This window comes from Phaseolus vulgaris, chromosome 7, assembly GCF_000499845.2.
Source record: "Phaseolus vulgaris cultivar G19833 chromosome 7, P. vulgaris v2.0, whole genome shotgun sequence".
Taxonomy (NCBI): domain Eukaryota; kingdom Viridiplantae; phylum Streptophyta; class Magnoliopsida; order Fabales; family Fabaceae; genus Phaseolus; species Phaseolus vulgaris.
The window spans coordinates 13403266-13422182 of NC_023753.2; the positions used below are offsets into that span (position 1 = coordinate 13403266).

At 32.8% G+C, this 18917-nt stretch overlaps 2 protein-coding genes across 3 annotated transcripts; both read right to left on the reverse strand.

Moving 5' to 3' along the window:
* Window positions 1–243: 243 nt before the first annotated feature.
* LOC137827690 (casein kinase 1-like protein 10) lies at window positions 244–5867 on the reverse strand. Its single transcript, XM_068633952.1, has 14 exons — window positions 5112–5867; window positions 4979–5019; window positions 4303–4372; window positions 4010–4158; window positions 3824–3919; window positions 2777–2847; window positions 2345–2406; window positions 2157–2220; window positions 1998–2082; window positions 1628–1754; window positions 1472–1545; window positions 1331–1382; window positions 950–1086; window positions 244–853 (listed from the first exon to the last, which is right to left on the reverse strand). Exons 1-14 carry the CDS (start codon window positions 5185–5187, stop codon window positions 575–577), a joined length of 1383 nt encoding a protein of 460 aa, XP_068490053.1. The 5' UTR covers window positions 5188–5867; the 3' UTR covers window positions 244–574.
* Window positions 5868–8866: 2999 nt separating this feature from the next.
* LOC137827786 (uncharacterized) lies at window positions 8867–16215 on the reverse strand. Of its 2 annotated transcripts, none has more exons than XM_068634106.1 (14): window positions 15954–16215; window positions 14691–14926; window positions 14105–14279; window positions 13907–13990; window positions 13581–13822; window positions 13253–13472; window positions 12909–12988; window positions 12719–12803; window positions 12019–12150; window positions 11824–11937; window positions 11680–11727; window positions 10583–10667; window positions 9799–9855; window positions 8867–9300 (listed from the first exon to the last, which is right to left on the reverse strand). In XM_068634106.1, the coding sequence occupies exons 2-14, from the start codon at window positions 14903–14905 to the stop codon at window positions 9200–9202; spliced, it is 1638 nt and encodes a 545-aa protein (XP_068490207.1). In that variant the 5' UTR covers window positions 14906–14926; window positions 15954–16215; the 3' UTR covers window positions 8867–9199. The 2 variants fall into 2 exon arrangements, with proteins under 2 accessions (XP_068490207.1, XP_068490208.1); XM_068634107.1 differs by having other exon boundaries at window positions 14691–14923; window positions 15954–16151.
* Window positions 16216–18917: the final 2702 nt, after the last annotated feature.

Genomic DNA, 18917 nt, shown 5'->3' on the forward strand with positions numbered 1-18917 from the left:
AATTTAATTCTTACAATGTACGACCTTTCCTCACATGTTTTCGTGTGAATTTGAAACATCATCCCAGGCATCATATCCAGTGAAAGTGCATAATTGGATCCCAGGCATGGGTCAAATTGGCTACATGCTCGTAAGGGCATTTTCATTCTCGTTTTCATTATTGGAACCAATAATGTCATTCCCTTAAATGTACATTAGAATGAAATCCTCTGGTTACGAAATATGAATAGAAAGGTACAAAACTTCCAAAAGCACTTTTGCAGATTCTTTTCCATTCCTTTAACAGAAAAATAGAGAATGATGTATTTATTACAACTTACAAGTAGCCATATTAACAACTTACTTAAGTAACATAGTATCTCTTCATGAATGGGTCCATGCTGAAATAATCATGGAAGAACATCCGAAGAGGTATAAGAGTCTTTCAAATCTTCAAGAAGAAGTTTGAACGAGCTTTAGCCTCAATATTGGATGGAAATATACAGAGTAATCAACATTTGTAGACATCTCAGATGAAAGTATCAGCGCAGAACTAAGACCCTTGACACAATAAATCTTCTGATCACGAAGTGCTTCATTTCCTTTTTCCCGTACCAAGTGACAGGAGTTCAAAGCTCCTGAGGGCATCGTCACGGCCAAGTCTTGTCCCTGAAGCCCGAGTTAGAGATGTTTTAGACTCAGAACCAGCTTGAAGTCTCTGAGTTGTTGATAGTCTGCCACTGCTTGAGACCAGTCGGCTAACGCGGCTTTCACTGGGCTCGCCAGAAGAGCTTGGTCGGCTGCTTGACAAGACAGGCTTTTTTGAAGAACTGCCATTACGAGAAGAACTACGAGGCCTCTCAGAATCAGGTTGCTGCAAAGGATAACAGGACTAAGTATAAGAGTTCCATAAAAGTTTGAGGCTAACATTCATATCATACACACAGAAAACAATGACTAAGATACTAACCACATCTTTGGACGACGATGGGACATCATCGGAAGACCTATGCCTAGAATGATCACCATGCAGACCAAGTCCTGAGCCATTCCTCCTCGCAAATGCCTCAACTGCACCAGAGAATCTATCTCGAATATCTGGTACCGCTGAAATATACATATAGATGTCATTAGCTGATGAAAACCTTTTTCATACAATTTGTATAATTTAAATAAAACTATTCTTTGTCATGCACAGCGTACAGACAAATATTTTGAACAGGACAAAATAATCGGATTCAAACATGATGAGAATAAAGCTCATAAGCATGAAGAATAATAAATAGAACTTTAAGGACTATGAACACAAGTAACAACAGTTGCTATTGGAAAAACTGTAGACAGATGAAACCTGAAGGCCGTTCTCCTGATTGCCCTGGGTTTATGACTGGTTTCCCACTTGGCTGTTGAAGATGCGGAAAACAAATAATTAAAAAGAACCTTAACTTTTGCTAGAAAAATAATGAAACTACGCTAGCTAAGAAGAACTAACTCGAGCTCTAGAGCTGGATCCAATTTGTGGATACTTCAACATTGTCCAATCAAATACATAGTCAAACTGATAACCTGCGAAAGCAAGAATTTCATAGCCTTAGAGAATTTTCATTAGTCACAAGGAAACATTAAAGTTCATATGTGCAAAGTTAACCTTCTCGGATGAATAGGTCCCGAAAGAGTCTCTTAAGATAAGAATAATCGGGCTTATCTTCAAACCGCAACGATCGGCAATAGTGGAAGTATGATGCAAATTCCATTGGATAGGACTTGCATAGGACCTGTCTCAGAAACCCATACAATAAATTCTTTACAACAGACAATACAAAAGAAAAAATTAATTAATTGCACAACCAATTATACTTGGGTAAAGAAAAATATTTCCAGAAAAATGCCAGCACTGAACAAATTCTACTAATGAATAAATCATCAAAAAACATTAATCATTATAATATAAATAAACACCAAATTTTCTAATTATTAAAAATTTCACATAAAAACTGCTTGTGAGCAAGTAACAACACCTCTATTGGAGTAAGCATCTTCTTTTCACTTATCTTGTCATACTTTTGCTTTTTAGTGCCAGCTTTCAAGCCTTGCCATGGGAGACTGGAACACAAAAGCCAAAAATGTTAAAATATAACAGATTATTGCAGAGAAAAAAAAACAGCATTTTGACTAACCTTCCTCTCAAAAAATACATGAGCACATAACCAAGAGATTCTAGATCATCTCTTCTGCTTTGCTCTGCACGAATTATCAGAACAAGATTGTTATAAATTTATATCCATTTTGACTTTTAAAAAGCTTAAGAAAAATTTATTGATTAGAAGCTGCACGCCGCAAACCCACAATCAATAACCTCACTCACCAACTCCAAGATGAGTATTAACACTTGCATAACGAGCAGTGCCAGTGAGGTTTTTGTTTTCCCTGAAAATAAAAATAAAGTACAATGATCATTCACAAAAGAAAAGGAATGTCTAGGATGATAACTATCATACACACACACATATATATTAATAAAGGATACAAGTTGGGCAGAAGACATGTGAAGACCACAAGGGTGCAGGTTCAAGTTTTGGTATTTTATTCTGAATTGGTTCAGGTTCAAAACTAGTAAAACTCAAATTCCACCCATCAGTTTAATCCCTACTAAACACCACAGCTATCTGATAGAAAAGTTATGTGATGTGTCTTGGGTATATGTAGTACATATTGTATTGGGTTTTCTATGTATACTGAAGGAACGAAATGAACACAAGCTGCAGAGCCTGCCCAAACAAAATCTCAAAATTATTACCTGTATGGTATATGCTTATGTGTTTGAAGATCCCGGTACTTTTTTGCAAGGCCATAATCAATTATGTATACCTTCAAATTATAAAAAAAAATCAGAAAAAAAAGGAAGATAAAGCAACCAACTTAGTTTTTTAATGCTTGACACCTGTCTGGCAGAAAAACAAATTCAAAGATTCATTGTAAATTAACCTCCCTTTTCTTTTACAAACTTTGAGTTTATGACATTGTTAGGGCCTGATTTGTTTGGAAGCCTTCATACCTTACCTGATTTATAATGGTCTAACTATGGCCTCACAAAGAATAGAAACACTGGAACAAAACAATGCATTGTACAAGTAGGAAAACTTCCCTAAAGAAGGTTTACAGTAGGAGAAATAAGGCAGAGAACAGATACTAGAATACTAAGGAGTGAGCAGCAGTAGTTACAACCCAGTAGACAATGAATTGTATAAGTCAGAATTAGAGGAGCATAAACAGTGTTTGCTCAACAATTAATCGTAACAGTCAGTAGAGAATAATAGGGATCAACCAATAGACAAGATATTTGGCACACAGGAGATAATAAATATGAAGCAGGAAGCAGGAAAAGTTAGTAGGTGTGTGTTGTGAAAGGATTCGGCTTGTGAGAGTCCATGTCTCTCCAATACTGGGGTAGGAGTATATTTTCCCCCTGTATTCTTCATCCTCTCTTTGTCATTGTATTTCACTAAAACAGAGATTCTGGGTAAAAGAAATTTTATCTCTTCATAAGTTGTGATAAAGTTTTTATCAATATAATTATGATAAACAGATAAAGGTAACCTTGTTTACACTTACAGCATTCAAGTTCTGAATAATAAATTTCATATCCAATGGCTACTACACAAAACAGATCACTAGAAATTTAAAGCAACATTGAAGTCTCCATATATCCTTACTGTGAAAACAATTTGATCATAATCTTAAATCGTAACTGAAACTACTTCAAAATACAAGTGGGATGCCACTCACTCATAAACACCCAACAGGACAAGGCTTAATTAAAATAAATGCGGCATACACAAAATACCTGATTTGCCTTCCGGCCTAAACCCATTAAAAAGTTGTCAGGCTTTATATCTCGATGCAGAAAACCCCGGGAGTGCATGTACTCAACTCTGTTTATCTAGGTGAACCAAATAGAAGAAAAGAGTAAAAATACAGCAGCAGCTATCTGTCCAAAGTATAATTTAGTTGAAATTAAAGCCATGCTTACTAGCTGATCTGCCAGCATCAGAACTGTTTTCAGAGATAATTTCCTATTACAATAGTTAAACAAGTCTTCAAGACTTGGCCCAAGGAGGTCAATAGCCATGACATTGTAGTCACCCTCACTTCCAAACCATTTTAGATGGGGTATACCAGCTTCAAAAACAAAATTAAAAGAGCTCATAGCCTAATTTCACTTCATGACAGTAAAGTATAGTAAAGAAATGCATGTCTAACCTGCAAGAAAAGATGTTGAAAGTACAAATTGGAAAAAAAAATCGTGAAAGGATGAATACTTACTTCCCCCTTGGAGAAGCATATACAATTTAGACTCATAGTGAAGCTGGGGATGCTTGGTCTTCACAGGTTCCTGTTAAACCAAGAGAATTGAGCACCAAATAAACGCCCATTAACAGTGAAGCATGAAACAGCGTGTCAAACAAAACATGCAAATCAAATCTTAGACTGCAATATTTTTTATCCTTTCCCATTTGCCAATATATACAAATACAGTCTAATAATCATTTAAGACATTTTAGGCAAGTGACACTGGAACATTACATACAGGTATAAAAACAATCTCTGATCAGTGATATACCAACTGAAAAGCATATGACCCTTCAGTTTATTGTTATAACTCTATGTATTTTTCATGGCTGCCAGATGTGCCACGGAGGAATTTGCCAATCCCCTTTAAAATATCCAATCAACAATAGTGATCCTAAATAAAGCCCTTTCTTATAAAGGTAACCTCTCACGTAACACACGGCAAAAGAAGCATGCATAAATCACAATACCCGCAAATATTGCCCTATGCCCTAGCTGAAGGTCAAGCCACCAGCAAACAAAAGCCTACCAATCACTTCAGTTGAACAAAAAAAAAGATCTATGTTCTATGAAAAACAAATATTATAGAAATAAAATATCAAGCATTTCACATTCCCAAAACCTAATAGAACTCAAAAACTGCACTCACTAGCTTGACAGCCACTTCCTCTCCACTTTGTACATTAACACCTGAAAAAAAAAAACAAAAATACCAGAAGATCAAGAAAGATGTGAATTCCAAATACTAATGTTACAAAAACAAAAATACTCTGCATACTAACCTAAGTAAAGCTCTCCAAACGATCCACTCCCAATCTTCCTACCGAGCTTGAATTTTCCACCAATAACATGATCCATGATACAAACCCAATCTCCTGATCCTTGTTAAATTACAAAAACACTCTACTACGCAACTCAAACAAAAATTATTATTTTTTTGCCTATTCCGAGTATCTCATCAACGATTGAGTTATTTACAGCACAATCTCAGATCCAACGAGATTTGCCACTAACCCAATGATCCGAAAGTATATTTAATAACTCAAAATTTCAGGCTATGCTAATCCCAATACCGTAAAAATCATAAGAAACAAGTTTTGATCAACAGAAGTAAGATCGGGAACCAGAATCTACAAAACACCCATTGCGATTCTGGGGTCGTTCAAAGAAACCCTTTTTCCTCTTCTACGAGGAAAAGAGATCGAATGGCGAGAAGGGTGGGAAAAGAACGGAGTAACAGTGAGTAGAAAAACTAAATTATGTTCTACAGCGGCGAATAGTATGAAAAAAATGCAGTAATGTAGAAGGAAGAAGAATCTAATAGGTACGATATTATCGGGCAAAGAGGGGTGATAGATTTAGCATCAACCTTCGGATCTGTCTGTGAGGACAGGGAGTAGATTTTGTAGGAAAAATTTCAGATTCGGAAAAAAAGAAAAGAAAAGAAAGTGATATGAGAGATAGAGAGAACATAGAGAGGGCAACTTCATCCTTTACCGTATCAATTTTAATCTCCACCCTATCAATTTTTCAAATTTTTTAAAATTATCTTTTACTCTGAATTTAAAAATTGAAATTCAAAAAATATAATTTAAAAATCAAAATTTTGTTTTAGAAAAAAATCTAAAATGTAAAAAATATATTCTGAAACACAAAATTTAAAAATGTATTTTAAAACAAATTAAAAAAATGTGTTCGAGAAATGTATTTTGAAAAAAATATATATAACACAAAATCCTGAAAATACAATCCAAAAAAAATCCAAAATTTAAAAATATATTCTGAAAATTTAAATTTAAAATATTTTTAAAAAAAATCTAAAAATATTTTTTATTCACACCTTCTTTTAAGGTTATTTTTGTTATTTCAAAAATATATTTTTATTATTTTCAATGATAAATTGATTGCAGATTAGAATTGATATGTATAGATAAAAAAATTTACCCATAGAAAGAATAACTAATGTGAGGTTGGAGGAGGAAAAAAAATGGGCGACTGTCCAAACTAAACCCACTCACCATATTATTTATATATTAAATTATTATTTATGCATTTAAAAAGTTAGTTCTTTTAAATTTGAATCCATGAAATAAAATATAACCAACCATATATTTTTGTAAAAAATAGTCATTAATAAAAGTGTGACATTCAAGTGAAGAATTTATTTATGGTTTTGAAATTTATAATTTATTTAAATTTATCTTTAATTTACTTATATAAATGGTTAAAAGTTTGTTGGAGTCTATCTATGCGATAGAAAATTTGTGTTTTTTTTTATTGTGTACAAAAGTTCATTAAATCAAACTAATTAATTTATGATCTAAGGAACTAGAGAAAATCGAGGGAAAAAAGGATTTTCTGAATACAAGTATAAAAATAGTTAAATTTATGAGAGAAATAACTTGTCACCTTTGTGATTCTCTCACATGTGACATTACAATTGAGCCTAAAGTCTTCTTCTCTATGACTAGAATTCTAGTCGCGTTGAGTTTTTAAGCATAATTTTGTAGTGATTAAAGCTTATATTATATTTTATTTAAAGAACTTCTCATTTTTCAACTTGTGAGTTTTATTAACGCGGTTCTTACCTATATGATTAACGTTCATATTATTATTTTATTAAAGAACTTTTCAATTATTAACAGCCACCTACTTTGGTCCATATTACGAGACACATTCTATATGATCCATTTTATAAAGCACTTTATACTTCTAATAATATATTTATTTATTTTACTTATTTGTCTTTATTAATTACTTTTGGTATATAGTTTGGAGTTTATCTTTATCGAGGAGAGATATAAGTTGAACTTTAATTCAAGTGAAATATTATTATATGGATGTCTCAATCATTAGTACAAATTTCAAAATAAATATAGAGTTGATCGTTTTAAAGATAAAGTAGGTAAGACAATATAATTTTTTAGAAATGTATAAAAATGATTTAACTTATCTATTTGTTTGACAAACTTGAAACTCTCTCTTTCTTCCCATTTGAAGCCAACATCAATTTATCCCTTTATGAAAAAACAAAGGCAGAGATGCATGGGGTGTGATGGTTAGGACATGTGGTAGTTACAAGTAAGTTTTTGACACTCTCTTCCCTCTCTTCTTTCATGACATATCTTCTTGCAGTAAACATAACCAAATCTCCAACCTCAATGATTTTGTATGCATCAAATGCCTTCTTGATGTGGTTGATGTCACAATATATCATTGATAACAAAAATCCAAATGATGAAAAATTATAATGTACCTCTATAATATTTAAGGTTTTTGGTACATTTAACTCCTTAACCATTTGTAAATGTGTGAAGAAACCTCAACATTAAAGAAATTCTACATGATAATACATTTTCTGATCTGATAATCAACTCATCACCAAAGTATACATAAGACCTTTCACTACTGTCAAGAAAACAAAAACTTTATTTTTCTTTTAAATACACTCGTTTAACCTTTTGGTGGCTAGTGATGAACATTGGTGGTTAAGATAAGTTTTATAGTGTTTTTACTGGTGATGATTGTGTTTCTTATTTGTTTATTTTGCTTTAGAAACCACAAAATTAAAAAAAAAAAAAACTAACGAGATGTAGAAATAGTATAAAACTAAAAAAAAAACTCCACGTTAAGAAATGTAGAATAAAACGAATCATCTTATCAATCTCTTTTACACACGCTTAAATGATGAATTATTCTCTCAAATATTGTGGATAAAAAAAAATTGAAGTATTCCAACAAAAAGGAATGTATAAGGATGCAATTGATGTTATTTTAAAAAGTGATACTATACTTCATTTAGATTATTTAATATTCTTAAAAAGATTAAAACTAATTTTTCACAATTAATATAGTAGTGCAGGAGAAGGTAGGAAGGTGGAGGTAAAATTGGCTATTTCTAATGAGCAAAACCCAAAGTAATATATTTTAAAAATTAATTACCTTTTTCTCAAAACATATTAAACTATTTCATCAAATATACTTTTTCCAAAAAAAATAAGATTTAATTATAAAATAGGATTATTTGATTAACTTGAATCCATTAGTTATTAATTAGAAGATCTATTGAATTAAAAAAACGTGAATAAACCACTAACCATCCATAAAAGTAAATTGAAGAATTGAATGAACTAAGATAATAGATAAGATTGATTTGGCTAAATGCTACTCATAATGTGTTGTGGAGGAATATATGTTCATTTCGCTAGATAAGTTACGAGGTTAGTTAGTCTCATCACCTCATTGGCATTTGCATTTAAAATTGATGATACCAACCCAATCTGTTGCAATGACTATTTTATGTTGAAGAAACAGTAAATAAGGTATTAATGTGGATTTGCAAACATTATGCGACAGGCCATGTTGACAAAATAGGTTATGAAGGGTGTCCCCCTCCCCCTTCCATAAAAGCCCATAAAAGGAATTGTGACATGAAGAAAAAATGAGCAGAAGGATTTAATTTGTAAAGATTAGAGCTTTTGAAGTGAGGTTGGAAAGAAAATGTTACCTTACAAAGCAATGAATTTGTACATGATAGTAAAAGAATCTGAGAATTGCACTTAATTACAAGAAATAACTTGGATTCTCAATACATTGCAGCTTGATAAATGATGAACAAAAGAATACAACACCAACAAAAAATGTAAAGAATATATACCTTTAAAGATTTTTTTTCTACAGACAAATATGCCAATCAACCAAAAACCCAGCTATCGAAAACGAAAAAGTTTCGGAGCCTTTGCTCCCATAACTATCCACACCAAACTAACAAAAGAATGTGGGAAAGACTGTAAAACAATCAGTATTAAACTCGGCTTCTGGTCATACCTGAATGGCCATGTAAAAGTTCTGTAAAATATAGTAATTCAGATCATTGAGATTCACTTTTCTCAGGAACTTCTGGTTGGGTGGGTAAGAATTTTAAGAAGCTCTCTTGGGCAGGTTGATTGGCAACAGTTGCTGATTCATCATCTGCAGCATGTGATTAGCTCAACTTAATAACCACAGACAAGACAGTTAAAACTTTCAAGCTTTTATGACTCAATGTTAAATAGCTGTTGTCTCTATATATAAAAGGGGAGGCATCTTTTTCCCTTCGCTCCTGAACTTAATTGTTCAATATCAATATTCTGCACATTTTTTCCCCGATCCAGGATCCAATTCAATTATTGTTGCCTTGAGAAAATATAAACGTATATTTGAATGTTTTTCCAGGAGTTGCTGATCTATTTAACACAAATATCGGTAGTTTATTATCATTAACATAACTTTTAAATTATCACCTGAAAAGAGGTTCAATATGCTAAAATTTCAGAGATGTGAGAAACAACACTGTAATACCATGAAGGGCGCATAGTTATACGATGGAGCTATTTGGTATCACATCATTACTTGAAGTGAATTACTAGATCTAAAGCAAATCAACACATATAGTGGGTACAAGGCATAAAACAACAAGCACATGATTACCAAATAGGGTCTTGATAGATGGCCGCTTAGATTTTGAGCTCTTCTTCTTCAATTCAGCTGATACACATCCATATTGTTTGTGAAGATTAGTGCAAAGATGAATCAATTTGGAAAAGAACAAAAAATTTGGTATGTAACGGGAGTAATTAAAACAACAAATGCGTAGCTCTTATAAGCATCAAGTTTCAGCAACATGATCTTCAATAAAATCACATTTTATTGAAAGTATAGTCAATTGGATGTATCAACAAGAATTTTTGCAAGTGGTAGCATTAACATGATATATATAGTTTTCTTTCTTCAGTAAGATGTACCATTTTTTTTCCACAGGCTTGTTGCATTAAAGGACACAATAAAATGGGTTTAAAAGGGCTGACAACTGTTGATAAAACTTAAAAAGTAAACACCAGTACATTAATTATTAGAAGGTAAAATGTTTGCACAAACTATGCAAAGTATTGTACAATCTCGCATGTTAAAACTAAGACACAGTTGAAATGTAAGTTTATCAAAGAACATTACTCCATAAAACCTAGCAATAAAAACTTCATGTTCTGCCCCCACAATAAAAAGCTCAATTAGACAAAGTAAAATACAACAAAATTGATAGAGCACAAAACCTTCCATTAGATTCACATTGTCACGAACAAAAACATATTAGAGTATTAGAAGCAATATCTTAAAGAGGAATTTTGAAATTTTCTTATTATTATAAAACAAAAATTATGAAAATGAGACAAAAGGGTTTAAGCAAAGCATAATACACGATTGAAAATGTACGAACCAATTTCAGGTAGTTGATCATCATTCACGATTTCAAAGTTCTTATATGTATACCCAACAAAGTTGACATCTTTAGACGACAGCATCTGCAGAAAATAACATGTCAAATCAAAAATCCAGACTTGGACATTCCTCATCAATACAAGTCATCAATGAATTTCAATAAATATGCATTTGTATTTAGAGTTGCTGTAACCAAAATTTGGGTAAAATCCCAATGCCATCATCTAAAGCAAATCTTTTTATCTAAAGTAAAGGGTTCCATTAATAGCTTGCCACTAGCATTACAACAGAAGTGATCCAAAGGAAGCTAATCAATCAAATGAACGTTAGTCAAACTATCCAAAGGACCTTAATTCTTACTTCTTACACCGCATGTTCTGTGAAAGATATTCATTGTTTCATATAGTAGTCAATAGCACACTATATCAGCACTACAGTGGGTAATGAAGAACAAGAGGAAGGCCGTCAAGAGAAAAGAGGGAAGCTAAGAAGGACGATCCTTTAATTGGGTTAGGAGGACATATGACTAAGGAAAAGGAGGCTTCATAACCAGAGGTGATCAATATATTCAATCTCGAGAAAAATTATGGAAGAACCCAAGTTGGACCAATTAATCCAAATTGAAGTGAACTACAATTAGGAACTTATTTAGGCCTGTTTGATATCCAATTAAGACATAGTTTTTAGACATATTTGGGCTTGTAGTTTGCTTTGAATTTTCTGTAATTGGGCCGTATGAGTGTTCATATGTGTGGTATAATTTATTTAGTTTGCATTATAATATCTAAAATAGCAATCATTCCGCTTCTTGTTGTAGCATAGAGTTAGACACTATACTGGTATCTGAGGATGATAAGCGCAGATAAGTAGTAGACAAACTACTAGATAGATAAATCTGAAAACGCACACATAGGGTAGGAGCATATAGCAGCAGTTCTACTATTTACACAACCTAATAATGTCACAACATATTAGTTAATCTTCAAAGAGAACTGGGATACTGAAAGTTCACGTAGTAAATATTGTGCCAGTTAAAAACGTCACCACAATTACCATCAACCAACAATTTTCAAAATTTCAATAACGAGAACTAACCTTTCTCCATGGGCCTGATTTTGAGGAAGGTTGAGTTTGGTTGTCAACCTACACATCAGTAGTAAATTAAGCAGCATGATACCTGTTAGTACAGACAGATAAAAACCACATCTATACCAATGAAAACAAACATGTATAATATACCTCTTCAAACTTCTCAAAATTTTGAGTATCTAATTCATCGTTAACCTCAGGAATAAAAGCAGCTTTCATTTGGTACAATTTGTCCCAGTCAATACCTTTGAACCACGGGTGAGCCTGGAAATAATAAACCAGCCAATTATGTCAACTGTAACCCACAGTAAACAATAGAATTCAGAAAATAACACACCACGACACCTTTATTTCATCAGCCCCTTTCGTTCCAAGCCTTTGGTCAACATTACATAGGAGTCTACTAATAAGATCCTTGGCCTCTGCTGAAAGTTTAACTTCTTCAGGAAATTTTAAATAATTTCTCCAATTTACTATCTGCAAATTTGAAGGTAACAGATACAACGTGATCATAATTGATGAAAGTAAAAGAAAAGAGAGTAAAAGGAAGACATACAAGGAATCATGACGGACATGTTACAAAGTATTATTAAACTAAGACATGCCATCTTTTATTACTAAAAAACATCAACACCAGTCAACAGATGAATGGTTCAAAATATATTGTGGGCACCCTCTACTATAAGGGGAAGAGAAGGGTAGATGGGGTAATAAGAATCGAAAGATTCAATTCTCAGGTTTAAGATATTGAGCAAACACCACTTTTTTTTTTCACACAGTGCCAAAAATTTTAAGCCTTTCAGATCAGAACTATCTTCAGGCAAAATATCAATGATAAGATCGTAAAAAATACTGGTGAGTGAGTGTTACTTATCATTTACGAATATAGGCTTTTCCTAGGCACAGGTAGGTACCTACCAAAATTCAGTGAAGTCAATGTCGTACACATGTCAAACCTTAAAGAATGTTCATCCTAATTCAACAACAGTTGATACTAATTCAAGGATATTCATCCTAATTCAACAACAGTTGATCCAGACATTACCTTTCTACAAGTCAACATTGGTTCATCTGAATAAAATGGAGGGTACCCCACTAGCATTTCATACATTATTGCTCCCAGAGACCACCTAGAAGCATCACCACAACCTCATCAGAACATATTGAAATAATATGAAGTTTAGAAAAACCAAGGAAACATCAAGGTATTTTTTAAAAGGAAAAGTAGATAATACCAATCACATTCCATGCCATATCCTTTCTTCAGAAGAACTTCGGGGGCAATATAGTCAGGTGTTCCAACTGTAGAATAGGCCTGCAGTAATGAAAAGAAAGAAATGCTTCAAATGCCATAGTTTGTCAAAACAAGAATTAGCACCTTGTCAAAACACAAGTGTGAGCAAGAGGTCGTCTCCAAATGTATATGCACAACGAAAAATATCTGTTTAAGAAAAATACATCTTACACTCAACAATGTTAATATACATAGTCAGTTAACAGGGTAAGAAGTAAATCGAACTCATAACCTGGATGTAGGCATAAAGCAGTAATGGCTGCTTATGTATATTGAGTGACTTACAAGCATTCGCCTATTTTTCTGCCAATGCTGTAGTTGCTCCTGTTGGCTTCTTTTAGGAGCCAAAGGGCGTCCGTCACTCTGAAGGGCTCCACTTCTGTTGCTTCCAATAGAGAAGTCCTTTTCCTGAAGATTACTGCAGTCCAGTGGTTTACATAATCCAAAGTCTGATAATTTCATGTGACCATTTCTATCTAACAGCAAGTTGTCAGGCTTGATATCTCTGGAATGCACATCAAAAATAGAATATTATACCTTTTCTATGTGCAAGAAAACAAGAACAGTGTAAGATTTTAATGGTGTAACATTAGCATTTGTAACTTGAGCTCACCGATGAATATAATTATGCTTATGAATTGACTCTATAGCTAGGACAGTCTCCCCAACATAGAACCTGGCCTCATCTTCCGTCAGTATATCCTTCCGCATGAGCAAAGTCATCATATCACCACCAGGAAGATACTCCATTATGAGATATAAGAACTCTTCATCTTGAAAGGAACAATAAAGCTTTACAATGCAATTGCTGTCAACTTCTGCAAGTAGATTCCTCTCAGCTTTTACATGTTCAACCTATCAGGGTTAAAAGGTAATCAATGAGTCTAACAAGGGCATATTCACTTTAACAATGAGAACGTGTCCTGATGATTTTGTTACCTGGCCTCTGCGAAGCATCTCTGATTTCTTAAGTTTCTTCATAGCATATACATGACCAGTCGCCTTCTCTCGGCATACTCTGACCTACACATAAGAAAAAAAAATTGCAGTCACAAATTATCTGGCAAATTTTTATAACATGCAAAAAATCAGAAACATAATATTTTTAACTTCAATGAAAATAAAGGTAGATTATACCTCTCCAAATGCACCCTTGCCAATCATAGTCAAGGGCTCAAAATCATCAGCCCCCATTTTGTGCCTCTTAAGGCGCATGTATTCCCTCTCCTTTTTCTCAAAATACTTGAGCAAATTGTTCTGCTCTTCCTCAGAGACTTCAGCATCTGCCAACTTTTTTTCTAGCATATTACGTCTGCAAGAATAATGTGTTTAGCCTTATTAAGAACTTACAACAATTACCATCTGCAGAAATTTTGTTCACACAATCTACCACAGCCCGTCAGAGTATAGGGCAATATGTGAAGAACAAAATTAAAAAAATTCTGCAGTGATGAGTAATCCATGTTTTGGATTTAGAAAAGTTTTACAGAACAATATATCAAGAACATCATACAAGATTATATTCCAATGTGAAAGATACTAATTTTCTCCTTATTTGGCTAGGACAATGAAAAGCAAGGACACTAAAGAAATCCCACATTTATATTTCCTGGGACATGCCTATAACTAAGTTAAAACAACTACTTTACATGGCAGAAACTTAGTCATCAGTTTAGATTATACAATCATAATGATCCAAAATATAAGATAGAAGTAAACGCACCGTTCCTTTCTCTCCTGCAAGTCCTTCATTTGTTTCTTATAATGGTTTTCTATATACTGCTTTGCAGCTTCAACCTTCTGTTTGGTCACATTTGAAGGTGCTACTTCATTGGTTGGTGGTTTTGACCCATCTTTTGCAATGCCTGTAGTTTCCTTGCTTTTTGAAGATCGTGTTTTGTCCTTTGGCTTTAACTTATTAAACCAGCACCTATCCATTTTGGAAATCTCTTAAGCCTGCTGTGTTATGCATTAAAAATATTAGAAGTTTTCTCAACCAATAACCACATTTTGCAAGCAATGAAAATCAAGAAGCCAATGTTCACCATATATGAATCCATAACGCTTACTTCTGCCCAAACATGAAAATAATGCTTACGAATAAACAAACTTAAACTTCCAACCAATTTTTTTTGCTGATCAGAGCAAAACTTCAACATTGAGTGAAAAAATACTCTGGAGTCACTAAATCAGAAGAAAACAAGTGAATGCTAACAAATGCAAATACAGAAAACGAAATTTAAGAGCTCATTTCATTTCATCTGTATTTGTTAGAATACAAATACAACACAAAGGGCATAAGAGTAATTACAATAATACAATGTCAACTGGAACAAATTGATAGAGAGAGTGAGGAAATGCAGTACTATGAATATAATTAACCTAAACATTGCAAAGTGGGACAATCAGCCATGAAGTTCAAAAAATGGAACCATTAGCTAAGATACGCATTTAACAAATAATTAGACTTCAAAACCTTGATCAAACTTGCAATGCTAGAAAACTGCCGGAAACAAATTAATCATGTGCTGTTTAGTTCAAAACAGTTAAACTGGACAATTGAAGCAGAGGTACACTTTCAGATTTCTCAAAAGCTTAAAAAAAACATAGAAACCATGGAATTCAAAGGTGCAGCCCCGATCTTCGGTCCAAGCAGCGATCCCCATATATTCATCAAGCACACTCTATTGCAAACAGTACAAGTCAAATCTCTTAAATGGGTAAACAAAAACAAGGTCAAATTACAATCTTGAACAACCACAACGACCCCGTCACTGTCACCAACGAAAAAAATTTGACTTTCACTTCACTTCTCATTGTACTAACCAACCAACCAAACAAACAAACACACACCCAAAAGGCAAGAATTAAAATTGAAGATACCCATCATCGAAATCGAAATCAAAAGGAATTAAGAAACACTTGAAGAAGCACAGCAACATGAAATTCGGATGGAAAAACCAAAAGGGTGTTAGAAGGGAAAAACCTGAAATTGAGAGGAATCAGGAGGTTGTGGCATGTGGGAGCGAAAGAAGTGAGTCAGATAGAGCGAAAGAAAGTGTAGAAAGAGAACTGAAAGAGCCGAGATTATCGGTGTGAAGAAAGAAGGTGGAGGGAGAAAGAGAGAGAAAGAAAGAGGACCACTTTGCGACCATCATTTCCTTGCCCCATTCATTCCCTCGTTTGCTTTTTTTTTTTTTTCTTTTATATATATTTTTTATGTTAAAAAGTTGTGAACCTCTTTATTTTCTACCATCCAATGATAGTTCTATATAAGTTTTTTTAAGAGTGTTATAACATTTTATTTCATACTATACGCAGTGAAATGGATTAAATTTTAATATAACTTCATATATTCTTCCATAACAGAACATTTCATTTTATACTATACATTTAAAAGATGGGTTAAATTTTAATTATTTTTAATGTGTATCACTTCATATATTTTTCCATAATCAATTATTTAAATATGATAATTTTGGTAACTTTTTCATACAATGTTCTAAATAGTTTTAGTGTATACACAAAGAGATCTTAGAGTAGGTGTTTCTTACTTTCTAAACATAGAAAATTTATATTGGAACTTTATAAAATTTCACCTTCTTATTTTTTTTCATTAAATCTTACTTTTAACTTTCATGGTCGCAACATCTCACTATTGGAACAAGTCTCCACTTCTAATGAAGATTCATGAACCATTCAAATTACACAATACACACTCACTTATTAGATGAGATGTAATTTGAAAGTTAAAAATGATTTTGAAATTATGTAATCAAAATTTCTTTAAAAAAAATTAACTTTTGAATTATATAATCCACAAATCCAAAAATATTCTTCAATTGTTTAATTCAAAAGTTTTTTTTTTAAAAAAAAAATATAGATATAATCCACTAATAAAAATTATTTCCAAACAATGTATTTTTTTTTTCACAATAAACTATTCAAAAGAGATTTTTTATTTTCAAATTATACCATATGAAAAAGGAAAAAGTGAAAAATTTCATATTTATAAAAAAGCAGAAAGAAAGTAGAGAAGTGCTCGAAGAAGTACTCGTCAATTAAACTTCATTGTCTTCAAAATCACATTACATGGGATTAGGGTTTTTTAATTTTGTATTGCAAAATGGATAATTCTTTTTATTATAATATGATGTGATGAGTTATAGCATTCTTCTTCATCAGCATAAAGATACATCCTTTATATATTGGGTTGATGATTATGTAGTGTGGCAAAGCATGAACCAATGACACTAGGAATTCCCCAAACCCTAGCATTGATACTCTTTTTGTTGAGGCATAATTTTCTTTAATCTTCCCTTCTTGTAATGTTTCCACTTACTGAAAAGAAGTCCAGAAAAGGTGTGGGGTCCCCTTACTTCAAAGAGGTTACAAAGAAGAGAAAATGGAAGATCATTAATATACTATTATAATAATATTGGGAAAATGATATAAAAGAACATGTACAACAGGTATATCACCTTTATTATTATATGGATTTTTAATGAAGGAGTTGGAAACCACTTCATTATCTCTCCTTTTTCATCTCTCACTGTTATTTGTTACCAAACTAAGGTGTTTTTTCTTTTTTCAATTTTATTTAGTTACAAGTTTTCTGTGTGAATTATGAATTAACCTTTTTATTACCATCACAAATCTACTAAATAATGTTAACAGCAGATTTTTAATAATCATATTTTCACCTTTTAATTTTATATAAAAGTTATTTACTTTATAATTTCAATTATCACATATTAATGTTGATGGCGGAAACCAAATATTTTGGGATCCTTTCCACTCCTCATATCTGATTCAGTGATTATTAGTCTAATCTCAATCTCTAATATTTCTACCACAATTAATGTTCCATGATAAAAAAAAAAGTGACAACATAAAGAAAGAAATGAAAAGATCACTTGATACTAAATATGTGACTTGATATTAAAAGGACTTTAATTTCAATTAATCCGTACAAACAAAGAATTTGAAATGTAGCATTGTAAAGTTACTGGATTAGAAATTAAATCGATAGCTAAGTTCTTTAATGATCATTTAAAAGACATTAATCTTAATTTCCTCTTATTTTCAATATTTAACAATTATCCAATATTGCAATCTCAATTTGCTTATAAATTGAAACGATAAAAGAAACACAAATGTATGTTAATGAAATCACCATCATACACTGAATATTATTAGTAGTTTTACCTATATTAGCCATTTATTTTCTCTTTCGCTTTCTTTACCATTTTATGTACAATAACGACAATGAAAAATAGAACTTAAGAGTTAAGATTTCGTCTATCTCACCCCCCATACGTACTCTCTTTGCTTTTCTGTACATACATTAGTCCTTCTTTGTATGACCAAAAAAGTAGTTTTTACAATATTAAATTAAACTTATTAATAAAATATACTTGGTTGCATTGCTTAATTAGGTATGTTATTAAACAGGATTAAATATCTTTTTAATCTTTGACATATAACATGAGCCTTTTGATGTGATGAGAAACATCAGGCAAGGACTGCTGGGATCCGAAGGAAGTGATGTCCCTGCTTTATAGTAATTTATGGAGGCCATAAGGGCTCTCCAAGAGGCGAATGAAGTTATTGAAGAGAGCAAGAGCGAATCCAAGAAGAAGCCAAGGCCGAGCAGGAGCGGCTACGAGCAAAAGTCTGAGCTAAGCAAGAGCTCCTTCAAGATCGTTTGATGGCACAATTTGAGGCCTCCCAAATAGCTATGGAGGAACACGCGCAAACTAATGAGGAGTTGCGTAAAACCAATGAGAAGTTGCAGAAGAGCTTGCACCGACATGGCCGACGTTCCACCAGGGAATGTTCTCCGAACTTTTCAACGAGAGATGACCCTAAGCCATTCTCGCAGCAAATCATGGATGAGCCCGTGCCAGCTGTACCGACCAGGTCATCGGGTGTGATGACGTGTCTAGCA

Bases quoted from the DNA above. Each gene is read 5' to 3' on its own strand.
- LOC137827690 (XM_068633952.1), bottom strand. From the start codon at position 5,187: ATGGATCATGTTATTGGTGGAAAATTCAAGCTCGGTAGGAAGATTGGG. The intron at 2,083-2,156 runs GTTAGTCAAAAT...TTTGTGTTCCAG, and splicing joins ATGTATTTTTTGAGAGGAAG to TCTCCCATGGCAAGGCTTGA. The intron at 854-949 runs GTTAGTATCTTA...TATCCTTTGCAG, and splicing joins CATCGTCGTCCAAAGATGTG to CAACCTGATTCTGAGAGGCC.
- LOC137827786 (XM_068634106.1), bottom strand. From the start codon at position 14,905: ATGGATAGGTGCTGGTTTAATAAGTTAAAGCCAAAGGACAAAACACGA. The intron at 13,473-13,580 runs GTGAGCTCAAGT...TGTGCATTCCAG, and splicing joins AAGCATAATTATATTCATCG to AGATATCAAGCCTGACAACT. The intron at 10,668-11,679 runs GTTAGTTCTCGT...TATTTTCTGCAG, and splicing joins AATCAGGCCCATGGAGAAAG to ATGCTGTCGTCTAAAGATGT.